Source organism: Bactrocera oleae, chromosome 2, assembly GCF_042242935.1.
Source record: "Bactrocera oleae isolate idBacOlea1 chromosome 2, idBacOlea1, whole genome shotgun sequence".
Lineage (NCBI taxonomy): Eukaryota > Metazoa > Arthropoda > Insecta > Diptera > Tephritidae > Bactrocera > Bactrocera oleae.
This window is the reverse complement of record NC_091536.1, coordinates 72468224-72489745: the sequence shown is the minus strand read 5'-3', so window position 1 is coordinate 72489745 and position 21522 is coordinate 72468224. Positions and strand designations below refer to the sequence as shown.

Sequence of the window (21522 nt, the reverse complement as noted above, 5' to 3'; positions counted from 1 at the left end):
AGTTTGGTTGAGTAAGAGAGTTGCTACAAGGGGAAAATGTTTTTTTGACGGTTCGATAGCATTTAAGTAATGTGGGCAGTCAGAAAAGTGTGTTTTCATATTCATATTAATTTTTTTTTCCTATTGATAGAGAATAGTTATGCGAAGGGAGCTCTGAATCCTCTTATACTAAGCGTTTTTGCAGAAAAGCAGTTTTTATACTGAAAGCAAATTTGGCTGCACATTTTTTTTTATTCAATGAATTCGGTAGCAATAACAAAAAATACGATTAATATCATTCTCACAGCAAAATGCACGCACAAGTTCAAGGCCAAAATATATTTTTTTCAACTGCCATAAACAATTTTAACATTTGCCTCTGCTTTATAGGTACTTCAAAGCAATTCCATAATGAAGATAAGTTCCCAAGCGTCATTTTGCACTTACCAAACACTAATTACTCGTGCAAACACTCACTATTAGCCACATTTATGTAGGTGAAATTTTATGCACCGAAAAATCTGCACTTGCAAAACCGCATTAAAAATGTAATGAAACAAAAATTTACCCCGTTAACAACGTGACCGCATAGTAAAATTTGCACACTCCATACAGCAAGTCGAGTAAAATAGTCTCTGGGGTGATTACTACAGCGCGCGCGGCCACTATGAGAGCATAGCATTTGCAAATTTATAACGGTATACACGCTGACGCTAAAGATACGCCACACATGTGTGTGTGTATATTTAAGTGTGCATGTACGTTTACATACTAGCACATAATTTCTAATTGCTCCCTAATAGAGTTTGACGCGCAAAATTAAGCAATAGAAACGGTAATGTATACGCCATGGTGGGTCGTGCTGTGCGACGCTCTGCTCTGAGGATGTGCCTGCAATTATTGCTGCCAGCTGCTGTTTGTATATGTGCTTATTTGTATGCTCGGTATATTATGCTATTTATATGGAAAGTAAACAGCTGTTTCGGCAGTCTGACAAAACAGTTATTTATACATACATACATGTATGCAGTGTTTACGAATTTTACGCTTTCCAGTACATTTGCTGCGAGTCATTTGGTTGAAGTGGCATTTTCTAGTGTACTCGCTATTTCACTTTAACTGCGCTGCGTACTTTTGTTGCAATTTCCTATTAAAATATTTTACTTTTAACTTTTTTAACAGACGCTGAAAGGAATAGGGGTTATTAGTTGAAATATTAGGTTGGGTAAATTTTCAAATTTCACTTAGAGACTTCTTGTTTGCCTATCATTAGTATTTCAAGTCTTGAATATCTGAATTTTTATGAAACAGCATCTTGGTTCAAATATATAAGAAGGCATATAATTTAAGTTTGTGAAAATTTCATTTATCTGTTCCTAACGAATGAAGTTTATTCTAAACTATTTCGACACGGGTTTATGGATTGGAATCATCTTGAGCTTAAGAATTTGTTAGTTGTTTGATTAATGAAACCAAATAAAAGTTTGTGTAGCTGTTAAAATTCAAGCAACAAGAACCAAATAGCAACAATTTTTATATAATTTTTGCTCCTCGTAGTTTTGTAATAATATACTTATATATAATATTTATAGTACACATATATTTTTGTGGGACTTTATTTTATATTTTTAACAATTGAGAGATTTTTTTTAAAATGTTTTTTGTCTTTATATAATATTACAACCATCTAATCAAATTTGACAAACTGCGCGCGCATCGCGAATTGATAAAATTTTGTTTGTAGATTGGCACAACCTTGTTCAGGTTCGTTTGATCTCAATATGTCGAATTTTGTGTGTTGTCTGTTTTATTTATCCAACGGCTATAGAAGCGTTGTAAATGTTGCAGAAGTATTATCGAGAGTCTACTTTGTAATAAACATAAGTACTTGAGTGGCACAAAGCATTCAGTGTAGATCATGATGCCATCGAAAACTTGACTCATGCGTGTCGTGCATCCACCTCTATTAATGACGGTAATATCGAAAAAGTTAAAGAAACAGCACATGAAAATCGTCATTTTGACCATTCAGAGATAGCAGAAGATCTCAACATCTCTTATGGATCAATTAAACACATCTTGGTTAATATTTTCGTACGAAGCGTTTCAATGCTGTACTCACACCAAAAGACCTGAATTTCTTGCAAAAACAACGTCAAGTATTGGTGGTGACGAAAGCTAGGTTTATGAATATGAGGTCGAGAATGTCCAACAATCTAGCAAATGATGCTCCAAAAATGAGCCAAAACTAAAATTCGTTGAAGGTATTGAAGACCATCCCAGCTGAGGCTTATAACAAGTGTATAGAAAATTGAATCAAACTATTGGCAGGCTTGTGTTTGCCAAGACCCCTTATAAAGATTAGTTATAAAATAGGTAAAAATATAGTTTACTTGTGTGTTTGGTTCAATGTCTTTCAGAGCAAACATTTAACGAATTATACGAATAAAATGCACCTTCTAATCATAAATGGAAGAGATAACTGAATGCGAAATATAAAATAGTTATTTCCCTCTACAAGAACCTGTCGAAACTATATTTTTTATATTATATTATTATATATTTATTATATTATTTACAAACTCAACATGGCTAAATTTTACGAGAAAATCTTTTTAATATTTAATAAGTCTATAGTCACTTCATATATGACTTTGAATTTGGAAATTATTCCCATAAAAGCTAATACCTTTAAATGTTTCTTTTCGAAGTAAGTTTTAATTTGGTTTACACTTCCAAAATATTCGTCTATATGTACCTTGTTGTTCTTACATTGCGTTTATGCAAATTTGTAACTCTTACACTAGGTACGCAGCTCAAGACACAAATTCAAGCTTTATTTCCTTTTACTTATACTTATAGCCCTATACATACAAACATGTGTAGAAAGCTTATGTGTAATAGCACATATTCGGCTTTTTTGTTGGCATCTTGCGGAGATAAGGAAACTGCAATTGTTGCGGTTGCGGCTGAGACAACTTCACATATGGTTGTTGCCAGTAGTGTGAAAGTTTTTTTATTTTGCATTGTGTAAATTGCAAATAAGTAGGATAATCTAGTATATATTATATGTGCGTATGTATATATTTTATGTACTGTGCTACTTTCTAAACTTCAAATAGAGCCACATAAAATATCTTTAAAAAAAAAACCGCCACAGCCACTCGTTGCTACCGCGTGCTGTAATACTTTTGTGTGAGTTCGTGGTTGGATATATTCTATTTACAGTTTTCTCCGGCGAATCTCAACGGAAATTAAATCCGAGTATGCAAGAGTAGCAACAAGAGTAATATGGAAATGTCAAATTCTTATCTAAATACAAAGCTAAGGAATTTACACATATACTTGTACTTAGATATACGGCGGGTATAGAATTGCATAGAAGCTTTGTAAATTCCGCTAGTGTGAGCCAAGTGTTTACTTGTTGTATTAACTTTTCCGTCACGTCAACTGCAAGTGAGCGTTACATATGCTCGCTGTAAGCAATCGCCAAGCACAAATGCTTTGTTCGTTTGATTTCATTATTTTATCTTTGGTTAGCTGGCTATTATTTTACACTTTATTATGGTTTATTTTCTATCCTCCTTGAAGAATGTTTTCAACTAAAATATTTGCAAAACAAAATTTTTTTTTTTCATACAGTAACTTGTTGGCCTTTAAGTATCTCCAAAAGTTAATGTTGCGCTGTGACACATATTGGAATTTTAGTATAAAAAAAACAGATAATTTTTCTTGATATAGGTGAATATATTTTCCAATAAATTTTTTTATGCCGATTTGTGTCAATTTTTTAAGCTCTCATATCAAGGGTTGGAAGATCTTTTCATATTGCTGAATATGACCGCACTCGATGGGCATTGAATTATCTGAATATTGACACGCTTTTAAGAGTGCAGTTGATTCGTTTTTTGTATTAATTAACATTATATACCTAGTTCGTGAACAACATACCAGGTCGTAACACTTCTTTTGCGGTCGACTTTCGTCTTTAATATTTTACATCTAATCATCCATTTTTTCTTGTTTTCTTAGTAGTAGCTCGATAGTAACATTTTCGGTTAAATTTCGTATGGAATAATTTTGTAAAATGGGAGTGATACCAACAATGACAGCATCATTGCCTAGTGAATATCTTTGCATTTGCAACATATGCTCGAAATATAAGCATAACCAGTTTTTAAATTTCGATTTACAAACCTGCCGAGTATAATAGCAAAACTACTGATATGTTACAGTTGAGCAGTCTTTCCAGGGGCAGTGCAGTTGACCAACATGTTACCGCTTCGAGGTAGAAGAGGATTCTTCTCTAATTTTAACTTTGGAGAAAAATCTTCATATGCTGTTAGTTATATCTACCATAAGCTTAAGAAATACAAACGAATTTTAATATCACTTTTTGCAAACTTTCTTTGATTAAAAATATTTTCTAAATATTTCCCAAATATTTTTATAGCCAATAAACTATGCGATATAAGAAAATATCGGCATCTTTCATAATTTGAATTATTTAATTCATTTCAAGTTAATCAGAGAAGCAAATCCAACAGCTTACAGCAAGTCGCTTTAATTAATTGGAGATTTTTCTGAGAATAAGCCAAGAACAGGGGTGTTATATTCGCTTTATGATAGTTTTACCATATATTGAAAAAAGTTCTGTGAAACATTTGCAATCAATAATACACGAAATAAAACAATTTTAATCTAAAATAACATCTAACTGATTTTTTTTCTCTATTTGAGTTAAAAATTATATTCGAACACACTTGAGTTACGACATATTTATTAATGTGAACTAAAAGTATTGTAGTTTAAGGAGACAAATCAGTAATAAATAGAGCCTTTGACAAAAGTAGTATTAGTATTGTTTTAATTCAACAAAGTAAACTCTGTTTTAGGCATATTTTGGAAAGCTTTTTATTAGTGTATTCATTTTTTAATGTAACGTACAGTTTTAAGTAAATAAATAAAACAAAAGACATGAATTTTCTCATTTCTGTATACTAATTGCAAACAATTATTTTTGAAAAAGCTTAAACTTAAAGCAAAAAATCGTTTAAAGAAAATGTTCAGAAAAGCTGGCATTCTGAGAATTCTTGCATTATTTACTAAAGCTTTCAAGTATTTGATTTAAGTTCTTTAATTTAACTTCGTTTGATATTTCCTGCGAATGTTCAAACTTTTCGCTAACAAACGCACACACATCCATACATATATGGTATACATATGTATGCATATACTTTTCACTTTTAAGTCGAACTTTCAGTTGCGGAAAACTTTTGCCTAACTTTCAACATATTTCTAATACATTTATTATTTATTCACTCCTTTCATTTCTTGAAATTATTATTCGTTGTTGCTTTATTTCCATTTTATTCGATTTTTTTTTTTTGTTTTTGCCACAAACATTCCGGCATTCACCAGAAACGCATTCGACAACTTTCACAACAACTTGCCAACGCACAAATTTGAAGCCATTAACAGCACCTTAGATAAATGCTGTTGCCGTACAGCTAAGTTGGGGGCGAAGGTGTTGAATTGCTGAAGTAAAGCAACCGGAAGGATAACTGCTGCTGCCTGCCTACCGGTGCTATGTCAAAGGAATTTAATAAACACCAGCGCAGTTCGTTGAATATTCCCCATCACCATTTACAACAATAAAATATTCTCAAATTATTTTTTCTTTGCCATTATTGCTGCTGTTTTGTTGTTATTGTGTAAAATGAAGAACATGACAAAAATGCAAATACTTAACCCGCAATATGCAGTGAGTGGAATAGCTGAGAGACGGAGTATAATAGTAATGTAAGGTGAGTGGGTAGGAAGCAGTTGGCCATTTTATTTGTGCTTGTTGTGGCTGTTGTTTATCCACAAAAGACCAGAAGTCGAGAATACGCAAAATGCCTGCTCAAATATGCCTGGCAGCAAAGTCAAAGAACAAAAGACAAGTAAATAGCATGCATACAACTCGAATGACGCCAGAAGAATGTCTACAAAAGTATGAAGAAGTTTAGTAATTTCCCAGCCGCAGCATGCAAGGACAAAACATTTGCGGCATTTTACAAGCACGAAATGGAATTGCCTCTACCTGCATGCCAAGGTGCGAAGTAACACGCCGCCGAAGGGATTGTGATGCCACATAAAACGCATAAAATCGCTGCAGTGGCCAAATCATAGTTTTAGGCTTGACGACCTCTACATATATAAGCATACATACAAATTTGACTACAATGGACACTGCAGAATGCTAGTCAACCTGGTAGGCAGCTTTGTGGTGTTCTTATATGCGCACGTGCTGCGTGACAAAACTTGCTGCTTTTCAAAAGGCATATAATGAGGTGCGTGGAATTCAAACACGCTTTTGTTGCACCGAGGAATTTATGTTAAAGAAATTCGAATAGACTTCCACAAAAGCATTGAATGAAGAACACATTAAACAAAATAGGCGAGCAAGAGATTGAAATGGCCTTAGTTGTTGTCAAAATAGTAAAAGCTTTTGGTAATGGTGTTATAAAAATATATGTATAATCGGTTCCAAATTCAGTTGGTAAAGAACTTAGATTCAGAACCAGCTTAGAAAGACTTCTGAATTTAATATGTATATGTATCTCAAAGACTATTGGAGATTTCAATATCACAGCCACCACCTACATAAAAGTTGGAATAAAACAAAAAGTTAAATCTTTCAGTATACAAATTAAATGTTGAGTGTACACCGAGTGAGTAAAATTACTTCAAAACCAATTCCTTATAAAACCAGAATTCCTAATTGTAGTTACAACTATATATGATTATATGTGACAAAATGAACAGACAGGGGACGACATGCATATTTAAATTCAACCAAAACTATTTCAATATCAGCGTGAGTTTCTCTCCATATTTGAACAGCTGTTATTTGTTTGGCGCTTGTTATGGCAGCTGGCGTGATATTGCTGGTGTGATACGTGAAAACACACAACATACATACATATGTATATGTATTAGGGTGGAGCGTTAAAAAAAGTTTTGAGTCAAAAACCGTCAAATTCGGTAAAAATTTTCCAAAACAAATTTTAACTCGAAATTTACTTTAAAAGTGAGTGGGCCGCCTATAGAAGTTAAAAAAGACAAATATAATATGTACAAGTATAATAATGTACCTAACTAAACTTTAGTACCGCTTCTATCACCTTAACATATAGTTATATACGACATATGTACATATACATATTAGGGTGGAGGAAAACACATTTTTTTTTTTGCTTAGCCTGAGGGTAAAATTTGTAAATTATAAAAACAAAATTTTTGGAAAAAAAAAAATTTGGACAAAAAAAATTTGGAAAAAAAGTTTTTTTTTAACTTTTAAAGTAAATTTCGAGTTAAAATTTGAGTGCTAGAACATTTGGCGTTGCTTATCGTTGGACATACCGCTGTATCCCTCAGATTTTCATATGTTGCAATATCTATTTGAGCTTGAGTGTTCATTCTTAAGTGATCACAGAAAAAAATAAAGATTTGTGGAATCTTTAGTACTGTGAATTATAGCCAAATCAATATTTCCAGGCTATGAAGCATTGTTTGCTAATTTCCAGAGCTTGAGGCGCTTAAAAATTCGAAAACGAAAACGAAACGAACAAGAATTTATTTCACCAGACTTCGTAGGCTTAGCTGTAGTGGTAACCAAATCATTTACTATTGGAACTTTCAATTTTATTTTTCAAAGATCCATTTAAACAAGAGAAAACATTAACTTTACCTGCACCGAAGCTATAATAACTTTCAGAAGTGCATTACAAAATTTCAGATAGATATCTATAAAACTGAGGGACTACTTTATGTATATACAGACAGACGGATCGACAAGCAGTTAGGCGGACATGGCTAAATCGACTCGTCTGGTTGATAATTTACATATATACTTTATAGTGTATCCAACGTGTTACGTGGGTGTTACAAACCTTGTATCTAAGGGAGTTCACCATCGAAAAACTGCGTAACTTTTAGTTGAGAGAATACTTGGTTTTCATCATAATTACTTTGACTAAAAAATAGACAATGTTAAAGTTCTAGTAGCAGTTTTTATTCATCTTCAAAAATCAATCCGAGAAATTGTTAATCGTACTTGGTAGAGGTTTTTTCTACTTCGGAGGCAAGTCAAAGAATAAGATGGAAATTCAAGGACTTTTCATTTTTTTTCAAAATGACTCAAGTAGTTTTGTAAAGATACTTTGCCTTTTCAATCAGCACCTGCTTAAACTAATGGCAATTAAAGCCGAGTAAGGATTGTGAGAAAAACTTTCAGGTTTCGAGCATACTATACTACTTCTACGATTATTATATACATGTACAATATATGAATGATATTATGCTCCATATACATTTATTTCGGCAAATACATTTTTGTTACCCTAACGGCATTAGAGAGAATAACTAATATTACAACCATAATTGTTTGTCTTAATAAGCAAATATTTGTTTTTGTAAATGCAAAATATTTTGCAGAAAATAATAACACCTCACCCATCAATTGCTGACTCGACTGCTCTTTTTCATTTTGCGAAGTTTGCATCGGAAACTCAAATATTTATTTATTCAGTATTCATATATACAAGTATGTACTTATGTAGACATGTGTAGAAGATTATTTTATGTGAATCCTAGCTGGAGGCTACAAACTTTTATGAAACCCCAATACTTTGAAAACAACTTATTTAATATTAACATAGCACACCATATGTTTTACCGAAATACTGAGAAAAATAAGAAAACAGAAGTACTAAAATCTTCTAAACATAACGGCTACTACTTAGAAAACGCTTCACTAATGACTACAGTAATGATTCAACGCCAAGCTTTTGTTTTGTAAAGGAGGATGCCAGATGAATTTTGCCGCTGAGAAAATCACAGTATACACACACATAAACAAATGTAGGAGCATCACTCCGAATTCAATTAATATTAATTTAATTAAACTTGCCAGCTACAATTACATGTATATATATATATATATATGACAGATACATACTCTCCCATTGAACAATAGTATCTGCCGCTGGCAAATAGACAGCTAAATAGACAGGCAATCAGTAGAAACATGTGCTGTTAAACTTGTATGAATATATATTCATATATATGTATATACTATTATTACAAAATGTACGCACATATTATATACATTATATAGCACTTATAACCGATCGAGCGTTCGGCTTGTGGCCAAATTATGCCAGAGGCGTTACATTAACGTTATTACTTGCGCCAGCTCGTATAAAAGCCGAACAGGCAGCAGCACCGTTACTAGCAGCACAATTTCCTCCGCATGTCGGCTCTATCTTTCACCGTTTTCAATGCATGCTGCACGTTGTGTGATGTGCGCATTAGGCGTAATTGCTGCTGGATGTGTGACATTGGCAGCTGCTAACTACTCCTAAGCAACAATAACAACACAAACAACCCATACAATGGCAATAGCATACATAGATAGTGTAAAAGCCAATTTAAACAATAAACAGCAGAGACTATGTAGTTCAAAGGGGTGTCGCTGTTGTCACAAAGACTCTGTTACGGATGGACCGTAGTGGCATATTGACTATTATTGTAGGCTAGTGGTAAATAGCGAGTGACAGCAAACATGATTATGCGCTTTCAAAGCTCTCAGCTTACTTTGTTATATTTGGATGCATATGTACAATATATGTGTGAGTATAGCGCCTATGCCAATCTGGAGAGCGGTTTAAGTCACTTGCAAATATAGTTAGTGAGCTTGTTGTTTATAAAGCATCAAGTAATAATTGCATTATTCTTAGGCGTGGTACTAGCGTTGGTTAAGGGTATGCAGTTAGTGTGAGGCTAACTGACAGTAATGTCTATCAAGTTATCTATATGCCTCGTTTTGTTGTCGCATAATTATAGGAAGATACAACTTTTAAGTAAACAAAGGCAAAACGCAGGGTTTCTTAAGATCGTTAAGAGTAGACAGATTTAAAAATATTGAAATATTTACATTTTTGAGAGAATTATGGCTCAATACTGTACACTTGTTACTTACTGAGAAAGCGATTCTGGTAAAGAATCCTACTCAAAATTGAATTACTAAAATATAAAAGAAATAGAAGGAGTTAAATTGTAAGGCATTGTATACAAAGGGAAAGCGGAGAAGACAAAATTTTAATAATAAAATCAAAAGCTTTTGAACCCGAGTAATATTTTTCTATCTCAAAATATCCAATATTTTAAGTTTTTTTTTAAGGAAATGGAAGAAAGAACGTTGTACCTTGAACTGCTTTTTGTCCTTTTTTTGCTGAAGATCTTTAAAATATTTCATAAGTTTATTCTATATATTGAGTTTCCTTGTATTTTGAAAACCTCAAAAACGTGTTTTGGTGCTAAAAGTATCTCCATTTAATTTTAATTAAGTAGTTAGTACTACATTACGATCACTAATTATTAGTTCATGTTGACTAATTTTACCTAACTGCTGAACTAAAATAATACATTTTCTGTCTAGAGTAGAGAATAAACTGTATCAATCGGCTATCAAACAAAATCATCATATGTATGGCGCATTTTATCTTTGTTGGTGGACATCTTTGACGCGAGTTCAAACAATACTAAGTTAAACAATACTAAGTTAAAAAATTAAGAAATTGTTTGAGATGATTTTTTTTCGTACAAAGTCTTGTCTTCTTAACATGATATAGCGTAACCCAATTGCATAATTCAACGCAAGGTAAAAATTACTAAAGTCATATATTGGAAAAATAATGAAATTCTTTCGTTTTATTAGACTTAGTATAATGACAAAAACTCAAATATTCGATCTATATGTTTTTTAAATTTTCTAAATTGGAAATTCCATAAAGTCTTTCACATTTGTTATTCCTAAAAAATGCTAATTCAGTACCAACATGTGCCGTTAAAAGCAGTCCTATAGAATCGCCATGTTATAATTTCGTTACTCATACGACATGTCGAACCCAAATTTCAATAACTCAAAGTAGAAGAACTAAATTAATAATAAAAAAATATTTTATAGTTTTATTTTCTTCTTTCTTTTACAGCTTATATATGTTCATATGGTTATAGTAGCAACTTGGGTGAGAGTATTCCTACCACCCTTTCGCGATGGCCGCAATTGCTTTGAAGCTTATAGCAAACACTTAATTTTCAACTTCAAACATATGCCGTTGGATCAGAATTAAATCTATATTTTGGACTTTTCACTTCTTTTTCTGACATCGAGTTTGCTTGCAACGTGTTGAACTTAAATGTCACATTTGTGAATTTATTTGAAAAATAGTGAAAGTAAAGCCAAAAACAAACAACAAACGGATGTCGCCAAACAAATACGCAAAAAAGTTTGTAAATAAATAAACGAGGTATTTGCACATACTTCCGCTATTGTTAAAATATGTAAAAAGAAAAGAATCAAACTTCAATCTGAAGGCCACTGGGTTATTTATTTGAAAAAGGCGCCTGAAAAGCCTTAATAAATGACAGGAAGTTTGTGCGTTTTCCAAGCGGAAGGATGTCAAAATAAATTTTAAAAAAGTTTTGAACATGTTGAAAATAATTTTTTTTAGAATGTATATGAATAAAACACTGTGTAATAAATTTTTTTCGAAACATATTTTAAAATGGTTTTTTTCCTGTCAATTCTTGCAATCAGATTTTACACAAATATGTTGCTGCAAACGAAAGTTCGATTTTTCTTACTTTTGCTTGGCCTATTTGCATTTCTACAGTTAATTGCAAAAATATGTAAATTGAACTTTATGAGTTTATTGTTTCAAAGTTTTGTAAAAACCACTGAATTAAGAGCTTCATTGATTACAACTTTTCTGTCAACAATACTATCGAAATTAAATGGTTAAATATATTTATTTAGAATCGCCACCTTTTTTTGGCTAATTTTATGTTTTTGCAGAGAAGTAATCAAATTGTGTTTTGTTTTAATGCTTTAATTATTTATTTACATGGTTTTCTGCATTTGAATTGTTTTTATAGTGGAATTATAAATTGTAAAAGGTATAATAAATTTGGCGAATTTATTGCGTACCTGCTGAAAGAGTGGCTTATGGTGGCAACTGCCAATAATAAATTATGAATTTGGAGATTTGGTAGCATATGCCAATTTTATGTTTACTATTAAAATTCCAGTAGTCAATTACTGCAAGCGTTGCCGCTGAAATGTTTTGAATATACATTTTTGTTGAAAATAAGAAATTTTTCTAATAAGAAATTAACTAGGATTGAAAAGTTGTATTCTTTTGATATGTTTTACTCAGAACAGTAACATACTTGAAGGCTTTCACTTTTATGAAAGCTCTCATTGTTACAGATAATTCCTATTGGTTAGTTCAAGAGTCATATCATATCTTCCAGTTCTTTCTTTGTCATGTCATGGAAGTTATGTGTTTTACATGAAGCTTCGAAAGTTTTAATTCTAAAAAAATATCTGAAATTAACATTTTTATATCTATTATATGGATTTCATATTTACCATATGAAATTATTCAGCATGAACACTTGCTTTCCGAAATATGGAAAGCTTTATAGACATTCCGTCATAATCAGAAAATATTTAGAAAACGAGTTTATGAATTTGAATGCAGTATTTTAAGGCATGAAAAGTTTCCGAAACCGCCAACATTCATGTTTTTTGACTTTTTAAACGTAATTGTGTTTTTTCACGAAATTAGGTTAGATAAAATAGCGCAAAGGGTCAAAGTAGGTAGATTTTTCTTAAACACAGTAATTGCTAAGGAAATATTAAGGCGATAGATAGTTTCTCACTATTTAAATATAACTGTGTTTTTTCTCGAAATTAAGGTCGACAAAATAGCTCGAATGGTCAAAGTATGTAAATTTTCCCTGCACAGAGTGACTTCAAAGTAAATATTACAACCGCAATGACCCTTATACTACTTTTAGAAAATACAAAAATCTATACATTAACACACAAACATATACAAATATTTACAGTTATAGAAATACACATAGTTGTATTGGATGCTTATTTATACTTTACCTCATTATGAATGACGTTGTTTAGATTGTTGGATTTGTTGTTGTAGTAGTAGTAGTTGTTGTTGTTGGTAGTAGGTTGTAGTTGTAGAGAAGGTGTTGTTGTAGTTGTAGTAAATAGTAATAATCCGCATATATATTTGTTAATCGGTAGTTTTAGTAGTAGTAGTAACGGTAGTAGTAGTAGTTGTAGTAGAGGTAGTAGTAGAAGAAGAAGAAGCAATTCAACAAAATCGGCAAAAAGCAAAAATTAGAGTCAAATTAAGAAAGAAAGATAAAAATAGAAAAATTTATGAAAAACACATTATTTCACAATTTTCTTATGCAAAAAGTTTCGCATGAGCTTTAATCAGTTTTCATTTTTTTTTGTATTTTGTTTTCAATGGAACGATTTGAATGATTTTTTTGTTTTTATTTTTTTTGCATTGATTTTGAATTAGATTATATCTTAAAATACAATAAAACATTTGTCAATAAAATTTTGTAATGAAAATATTTTTATTTACTTATCTACGATTTTGTTTAGTAAGTAAATGAAGCGTGATTTAGTAGAAATACATAAAACTTTAGCGCAAATAACGGTTAAGTTAATAAGTGAATGCACGAAAAAAGGAACTCGAAATGTTAGTAACAATCAAAAACAGTCGAAAAGTGGAGAGAATTGAGAAAAAAGTTTTGAAATATGCTAAGTATAACAGGAAAACAAGTGATAGTAAAAAGTGGCAAGAAAAAGTGAGGAACAAGAAAGGAGCGAAAAAAGTGGGTGTGTAATAAGTGAAAATAGTGGTTGTACAAAATATTGTGAATGCGAACTAATACGATTGAACAAAAGTTACAAAACTCAATATAACGGCATTTGAATGCATTAAGAAATACACGCAAATAAGTGAAAGCTGGAAAGCTCGTCAACAATTAATTGCAATAAACGCTAAAATATCATAAAAATATTAACGCAAGCCAATTAGTTACTAAGATATCAATTTAATAAATCGAAATCAAAGGCAACAGTGCAACAGAGACTTAAACAGAGCCGACAAAAAAATAACCATAAACAAAAACATAGTTAACGATAGAGAAAGAGTGTAAAGAGTAAGAGCGGAAAATGCTAAACAGATAATGAGCTTACAAAAAGAAAAACAAGTCGCAAACTTACGAAAAGTGTACAACGTTTTGTTTACTGTTGTTGGTAGTTTCGGAGTACAAGTGATATCTTGGGTGTGTATTAGTTTGCGGTGGGTTAAAGTGTGTGTAGGTGTGTGTACGGCGAAGCCAAGTTAAGGGAGCTCGTGCATTTTCAAAGCTTAATATTTGTTATGTTATTATACATAAGCTGCTGAACAGCATATATTATACTTGGTTGCATACTTTTGTGCGAGTGCTGCGGGTTGGCCTTGCAATTTACATAGCAAGTATATATGTATATATGTATATATGTAAATGTGATTAAAGTATGAAATTATTATATTTTTTATTCACATATGTAGCTTTCTATTCATATGCGAGGCTAGTTAGGTAAAATGTAAGTATATATAAAATATATTAACGGAAGAGTATGTGAAAAAAATTTATGTACAATAATAAATAGGAGAAAATTATTTGCTTGATGCTTTATGGTATACGAGTATGAATTTTTATGAATGCATTTTAGGCCTAAAAAGGAGTATTCCTGTTAAAAAGGTTGCGAATTGAATTTGGTCACTTAACATTTATAACATTTATTTAGTGCCTTATTCAATGGAAATGAAATTAATTCTCAAAAAATATTATAAAATTATATAACCACAGTATATAATATTTTGAGCTTTAAAATTTATGTCGTTTCCAAATGCTCTAATGAATAATTTGTTATTGTGTCCTAATAAAAATTTTATTAGTTTTCCTTAATTTGTCCATTGATCTTTAGTGTTTTATATGTGGAACTTCAACTTGTGCTTTTTAGTATTTTGTTGACTTTATTTAAAATTTTTACAAATATTAGCGAAGGCTTCAAACTTCGATTTACTACTTCAAAAGAGTCGGAAAGGAACTTTTGGAAAAATTTATATGTAGTGAAAGTTCCGTAGCATGTTGCGTATAAATAAACTAAACCGAGCCATGTTTTAATGAATTTCAATTGTTGGGGATATATCATTTAAGGAAAAATCTCCATAAAATACAAGTAAATACCGCTTGTGAAAGCTTTTGGATTTCTTATAATTAAGAAATACCGCTGCATTTCTTGCCGTAATGAAAGTTCATTAAAAAAGTTTTTAAAGTTTCAAAGATCGTCGAACTGAATCGCTAAAAGTAATTTTTTGGTAGTTTTAAGCTTTAGAAAAGCTCTCTGCAAATTTTTGAAAGCTTAAAGCTGATCTGATAGCTTCTAAAAGCTCAAAGGTTTCGCATTTGTTAATAAAATGGTAAAATATTACTATGGGTACATTTTTAAGCTTTGATTATAAGCTCACTCATTGTGTGTTTTACTGTTGAATCAATTGGGTTTATATACATTTTAGTTGGGTGTAAATGTGTGTATTATGTGACGCATAATCGGTGTAATAAATATCTTGAAGTTTAGCGTAATTGCATGCAAATTTTATGTCGAAACTAAACACAACTTTTACCATTCGCATTTGACTCAAACTAATTATGAGCGCATTGCCAACATTTCCACGTTAATATGATAATTAAACAAATAAGTATAGTTGGAATGCAACCATGTGCAAGTAAATACTTTTAAATATGTGAACTTAAATTGTTTGATTTTGCAAAATTTTTGCAGCAAAAATTCCATAGTAGTTGGTGCAAAAAGTGTGATTTTATGTGCAGAAGCGTAAAAATAAATATTATTATTATTATTAGTATATTGAATTGCTGGAAAATTGTAAATATTTAATTAGGCGCATTTGTTAATCATTGCAATTCGCTTAGCGTAGTTTGATTGTTTACTTGTGCGTGGGTTTTTTTTTGTGTATTTGCAATTATTATGCACATATTTGTAATTCAACTAAGCAAACTAATGCATTTAAATGAAAATTTGCGTTAAATTGATTTGTGTTGTAAATTTAGTGCAACAGCAAATAACATAAATATTTTGATTAAACAAAACATTCAGAGATCGATTTTATTATTTTCAAATTTGGTTCTATATTTCGCTGCTGAATAAATGTAATTGAAATTTTAAATTATGAACAATTTAATTGGTCGCCATTGTTAGCCTGCGCTCTTGTTGTTGGCTGAGTAATTTATTTATCATTTAAACGCATTCAAAATGGAATCGAAAACAAATTAATGCACTTTGGTGGATTTAAAAAATGAGTAGCGGTATAAAAATTGTTGGAAATTGTTCGCAATGCATGGTATAAAGATGGCATATAAATAAATTTGAATAAAAAGTGTGTTCTTTTTAACTGTCGATTGAAAATTAATGCAATTTTTTTTTATAAGAAAATGCGCTATAATAATTATTTTTTATTGTTGCTTATTTATGTTATAAAAAAATTAGTAAAAGTTAAAAACAATTTACCGCCGGCAGCATCTGTTGTGCGTGTTTGAAAATACAATATACAGAAAATCATTAGTTAACACTTCAAATTCTCAACCGTACGTTGTAATGCAAACATATTTATGTACATAATTACATAAATTAACAGGGATCGTATACAAATATATGTCACATAAGATTTAAAATTTTGGTTTTTTTTTTAATTTTTTGAGTTGGCAAAGTAGTTTGGGTATGTGAATTTGATGAATACTGGTTTGAGTTACAACCATAAATTGGTAGACACGCCGTAGGGGATGAACGATTATTAACGATTTTGAGACTTGGGCGTGAGAAATGATAGAGGAATAATTTCCTTGAATATTTTTGCTAACGCAGTGGTTTTTTTTTTAAAGTAGTATGAAATGTGAAGACAGTTGAATATGTAAGTGTAGGTGTCTGAGTGTTAAAAGTATGAGGAATCATGTGTTTACCGCTTTTCATGATTATTTGTGTACCGTATACTGTAAGTAAGTTTATAATTAAATTACTTACGTTTAGTCATATTTACTACTTATTTATTTATAGTAGTATTACATTTCGTTTGGATAAAAACAAAATAATCCTAAGCAACGCTGAGATATTTCGTATGAATTATATAAATTTTAGGGGTATAATTAAGCAAAATATTTTTATAAATCCATATCTAAAGTGACTAAAATATGTTTTTATATTTTAATCATACCTTTTTTATAAAAATTCTTAAGATTCATAACAAATATTATTAGAAATGCTTATAGAAATATATATACTCGAGACATCTACAAATATATTAGAAGATATATAATATATGTGTATGTGTGTATATAAAAATACGTTTATACTTATGTCTATGTTCCATACACCTTATGTATATTTTATATGAATCACATGAGAAATTCACTTTGATGTTGAGACGTGCTCTATAGAAAGTTACTACTTACTGACTTCGAGTGGCTGTATTATTGAATATTTGTTAAGCCTGCCGAGGAACTCTTTCGAATTTGGATCACAATTTACTAAAATGCTTGAATACAATTCAATATGTTCTTAAGCTACGCCATGGTCAATATCTGGTTGTTTTCGGCCTTTCTTTAGCGCCGCTGAAGTAAGCGTTAAATTCATAAAATATAACGTATATATAAAATTTTTTTTAAAAGCTTTATTGTGTATCCATAAAATATGTATTAATATTATTTTAAATTTTTAAAACAATTTATATATTTCATTTTTATGACTTCCAAATATCGCCCTTTTCACGCTGTCACGCTAAATTTAATTCGAATTTAAACATTCTAGTCAACATATATATCACTGCTATGTCATTTATTTAGATAAAGTACCCCACAAATCATGTTTTAAAATATTTTAATAAAACTCCTAGACACTTATGATATATTTTAATTTGCAACATACACATTTCCACATATGAATTATATTTTTTAACGTCCAAATTTATGTGGTAAAATACTGTGAACTAAATTTCTATATAGTATGAAACTAAAACTCATTTAAATTGATAAGTATCTGATATATATCTATAATATATGCTCCTATTTATATAACATATATGCACATTAATACATATACAAAGCTACAAAAACAATATTTATTGCAGATATAGAAGTTGTAATCCTTGCTAAAATATATTGCCCGCAAATAATACCTGCCCTACTTACACATTTACAACATACATACAAACACTCTGCTGCTGCAATCTGCCTTAAATTTAGATTTATTATTATCTACATATCTATGTACATATTAATATGAATTTATAGCCTCTAAACAAAAGTGCATTGGTAGCCTTGTAATTACATTGCAAATAGGTATATATGTATGTGTGCATGTACAAGTATGTATGTATGCTTTGAGAGTTTAACATAATAAGTGCGTGTAAAATATCCACCTGCATAAGTCCACACAATCTATATGTTAAGTCAAATGCATACATATGTATATGTGTATACATAGGTATATGTAAGCATTTCGTATGCACCATATATATGTTTGTGGATCAAGTGTTAAGCAGCGACCTGCATTGCCGATTTGTTTGACTATATTATGTGTGTTGTTCGTATGTGTGTGCGTTTGCTTGGGTAGGCATTTGCTCATACATTGCAGGTAAGTTGGCAAAATATTTGCTAGCAAGGGAAGGCCCTGTAGGTAAAACTAAAACCTTCTTGAAAATATTTAAAAAAATATATTTTTTGTGGTGTAATGTTTAGTAATAAGTCTTTTACAGAATAATTGAATGCCACTAAGAGTTCTCTAAGGTCACATTTTTCTATAATATAATTTTTGACGCTTACGAAAACATAATTTTTAATCGCAAGTATTGTATTATACTCACAAAGTATATTTTCGAAATATATTTTACCTCATTAGGAAAATAATTAAAAAGCTGTTTTATAAGATTGAAATTTTTTAGCTAAAGCGTTGACCTAGCATTATAATATATGTATAATTATTTCATAGAAAGATATGTCTATGGATTAAAGGAACAGTGAAGTATGTGTATTTATATCATGTTTTAAGCTCCTAAATGCTTACGAAAGTTAAATTGGGTTGAAAAAAAATAGCTTAACTCTAAGCTGGCAAGGCTTTTTGGCACTCTGGAGAGTAATTTTATCAAGTAAAGTAAACTCACTCGGGATTTTAAAGCAGACTTTCCGGGAGGAGAAATAAGTATTTGGTATCAAAATATCTTCGAAAGTAGCAAAAACTCCCCGAAAACTAGCAGACTCGTTTTGAAAACATGGACACTAGAAATAAAAACATTTACAATAATTTCCTACAGAGTATTTTCATTCTGATCTATACACGTGTCTACGTGTGTGTAAACGTGTATAAATATGGGTATACCTCCATATGTGCATGTAATTGGGTCGAGTATGGCCTTTTCAGTACCAAAAGCTGTACCGAATAGTGGGTTCTTTTGAGTGCAGTACTTACACACACACACCCCTACACACATCTACATCCACATACTTGTATATGTATAGAGCAATATGCCATGTATCTTTCATTGTTTTGCCACCATTTTTGCCCTACAATGACTTTATATGTGCTGCACACTAGCGCTGTTGTTCTTGTTTTGTTGTTGTTCGGTCAACAATTCGGTTGGCGAATAAGTGGTCATGTCAAATGTTTGAACCACTCGAGGCAGCGACTTAACACCGGCAGCAAAGGCGATAGCGCAACAACAAAAATCAAGTAAATTAAATGACAGACAACGGCAACGATAAAAGCAACTCAACAACAATGACAACAACAATAACAAGAATAATAATAACGGCTACAACAATGGCAAGAGCCATAATAGAATTGTGCTATCGTGTCGAGTTCAGTGCAGTTGTCGAGTCAAGTAAAGTTGAATTGAGTCGAGTTGATTCACCGTTGCAGGTGCAGCATGGCAAATGACAACTGGCAATTCGAGACCGGCGGTAAGTGCGATAAGTGCTGCACAACAGTGTCGCACGAATGTGTATGTGATTGTGTGTGTGAATGTGAATGTTGTATATAATCGTTGTTTATGTATGACTGGATGAGCTATTATGAGCACTAGTGACACATTTATTTGCCTGGTTAACAAACTTATACATTAATATACTTACGCATATATTATACAAATACATATAAACTACAAGTACATACACATATGCATATTTGAAAAATTCTATAGCAGCCTTTATGGGGTCAATTTCGATTGCGTGTATTGCGTGATATGAAAGTAAGCAGCATGGTAGGGGGCGCACCTCAATCCATTTGCTTCATAACATAAAAACACCCACATACATATACACTAAGCTGTGTAAATATATATATAGAGTACAGCAACATAGCCTTATTATGAGTGCGATTGTTTGTAATGCATTCGCTTGGGTTCATTCGTCTTGTTGTTGCTCAGATGTTGCGCTTTGCTGTTGCTATTATTTTTGTGTGCGTGAATGCGTGTTGCTGTAAGGTATTTTGCACATATCGCCTACGTATGCTGACCACTTTTAAATGACCCGAATCATTACTTTTTGCTGACATGTTACTTTTTATTTTCACTCGAAGAAAGTACAGTTATTTTTAAGTACTGCGCTTTGGGAACACAAAATGGGTTATACAAAAGTTGCGTGCTTTTGAGTGAGTTGCTAATTAAATACTTTAATTCCTTGAATTATGCAAAGGAATGTCTTTAGTCTGGTTGTGAATCGAAATTTGTTCAGAGCTTTGTTTTGTTTCTACAAAGTTCTATACTGCACTTGTCTTATTTAGAAGAACGACTCTCAAAGCACAAATTGGTTAGAATGGTTAACCTGTAAGAAAAGTGATTGTATGACCAAACAAAGTCGATAAGCTCTTAGAGGTATAAAGCAAACTAAGAGTTATTTGGTAGCTACTGAAGCTTTCGCGCATAGTCGGACTTTTTGTTAAGGAAATATTCAAGGTTTGTAACGAGAAAGAGGCTTCTTAATATGCTGAGACGAATATGACAAGAAATTCTAAGCTGATGAAATGTTAAAGGAATTCGAAAGAACCCAGCTAATTGCAACTGAATATCTCAACTGAACCTAAAGTTTACTTTACAAAATCCCTAAGTAAGCAATGTATAATACTGAGAACGCGTATCGAAAACAAAATTTTAAATTATTTGAATTTTTTAAATTTCTTCACGTTCAGTGAAATTATACACAAAATATTTGTGGATAAACGATTTGAAAATTAAAGTTACTATATGTCTTATTTGGGTGGTCAAACATATTAGCTTAATTGGAGTCCTACCATTTGAATTTATTGCTGAGAGATCTATGACATAGCTGACTCGTTCTGCCTTTTTATGCCTTTCACTTGATAAACTCTAAGCTGTAGACTTCACATTACAAGCTTATTTGTCTCAAATTTCACTGATTCACCTTGCAACTTTTACATAATTTATAACTGCTTCATTGAAATGCGAAAAAGTAGACTTTTTCTTATCATATAGGCTGCCGTTCTCTCTTTAACTGCACTCCAAAAATAATTATACTGACAGCATTTTTTCGTTTTGT

The 21522-nt window shown here is 31.4% G+C and overlaps 1 protein-coding gene across 12 annotated transcripts in view; it reads right to left on the bottom strand.

Annotated features, from left to right (window-relative positions):
* The window catches only part of cpx (synaptic transmission protein complexin), a 316297-nt gene that overhangs the window by 94140 nt on the left and 200635 nt on the right, over positions 1-21522 (bottom strand). For 9 of the 12 annotated variants that reach the window (XM_036368035.2, XM_036368033.2, XM_070105631.1 and 6 more), the window contains one exon: positions 16490-16501. The exons of the other annotated variants lie outside the window; for them this stretch is intronic. In XM_036368035.2, the coding sequence (XP_036223928.1) occupies positions 16490-16501 (12 nt within the window). The remainder of the gene's footprint in view (positions 1-16489; positions 16502-21522) is intronic. 12 annotated transcript variants of the gene reach the window in all.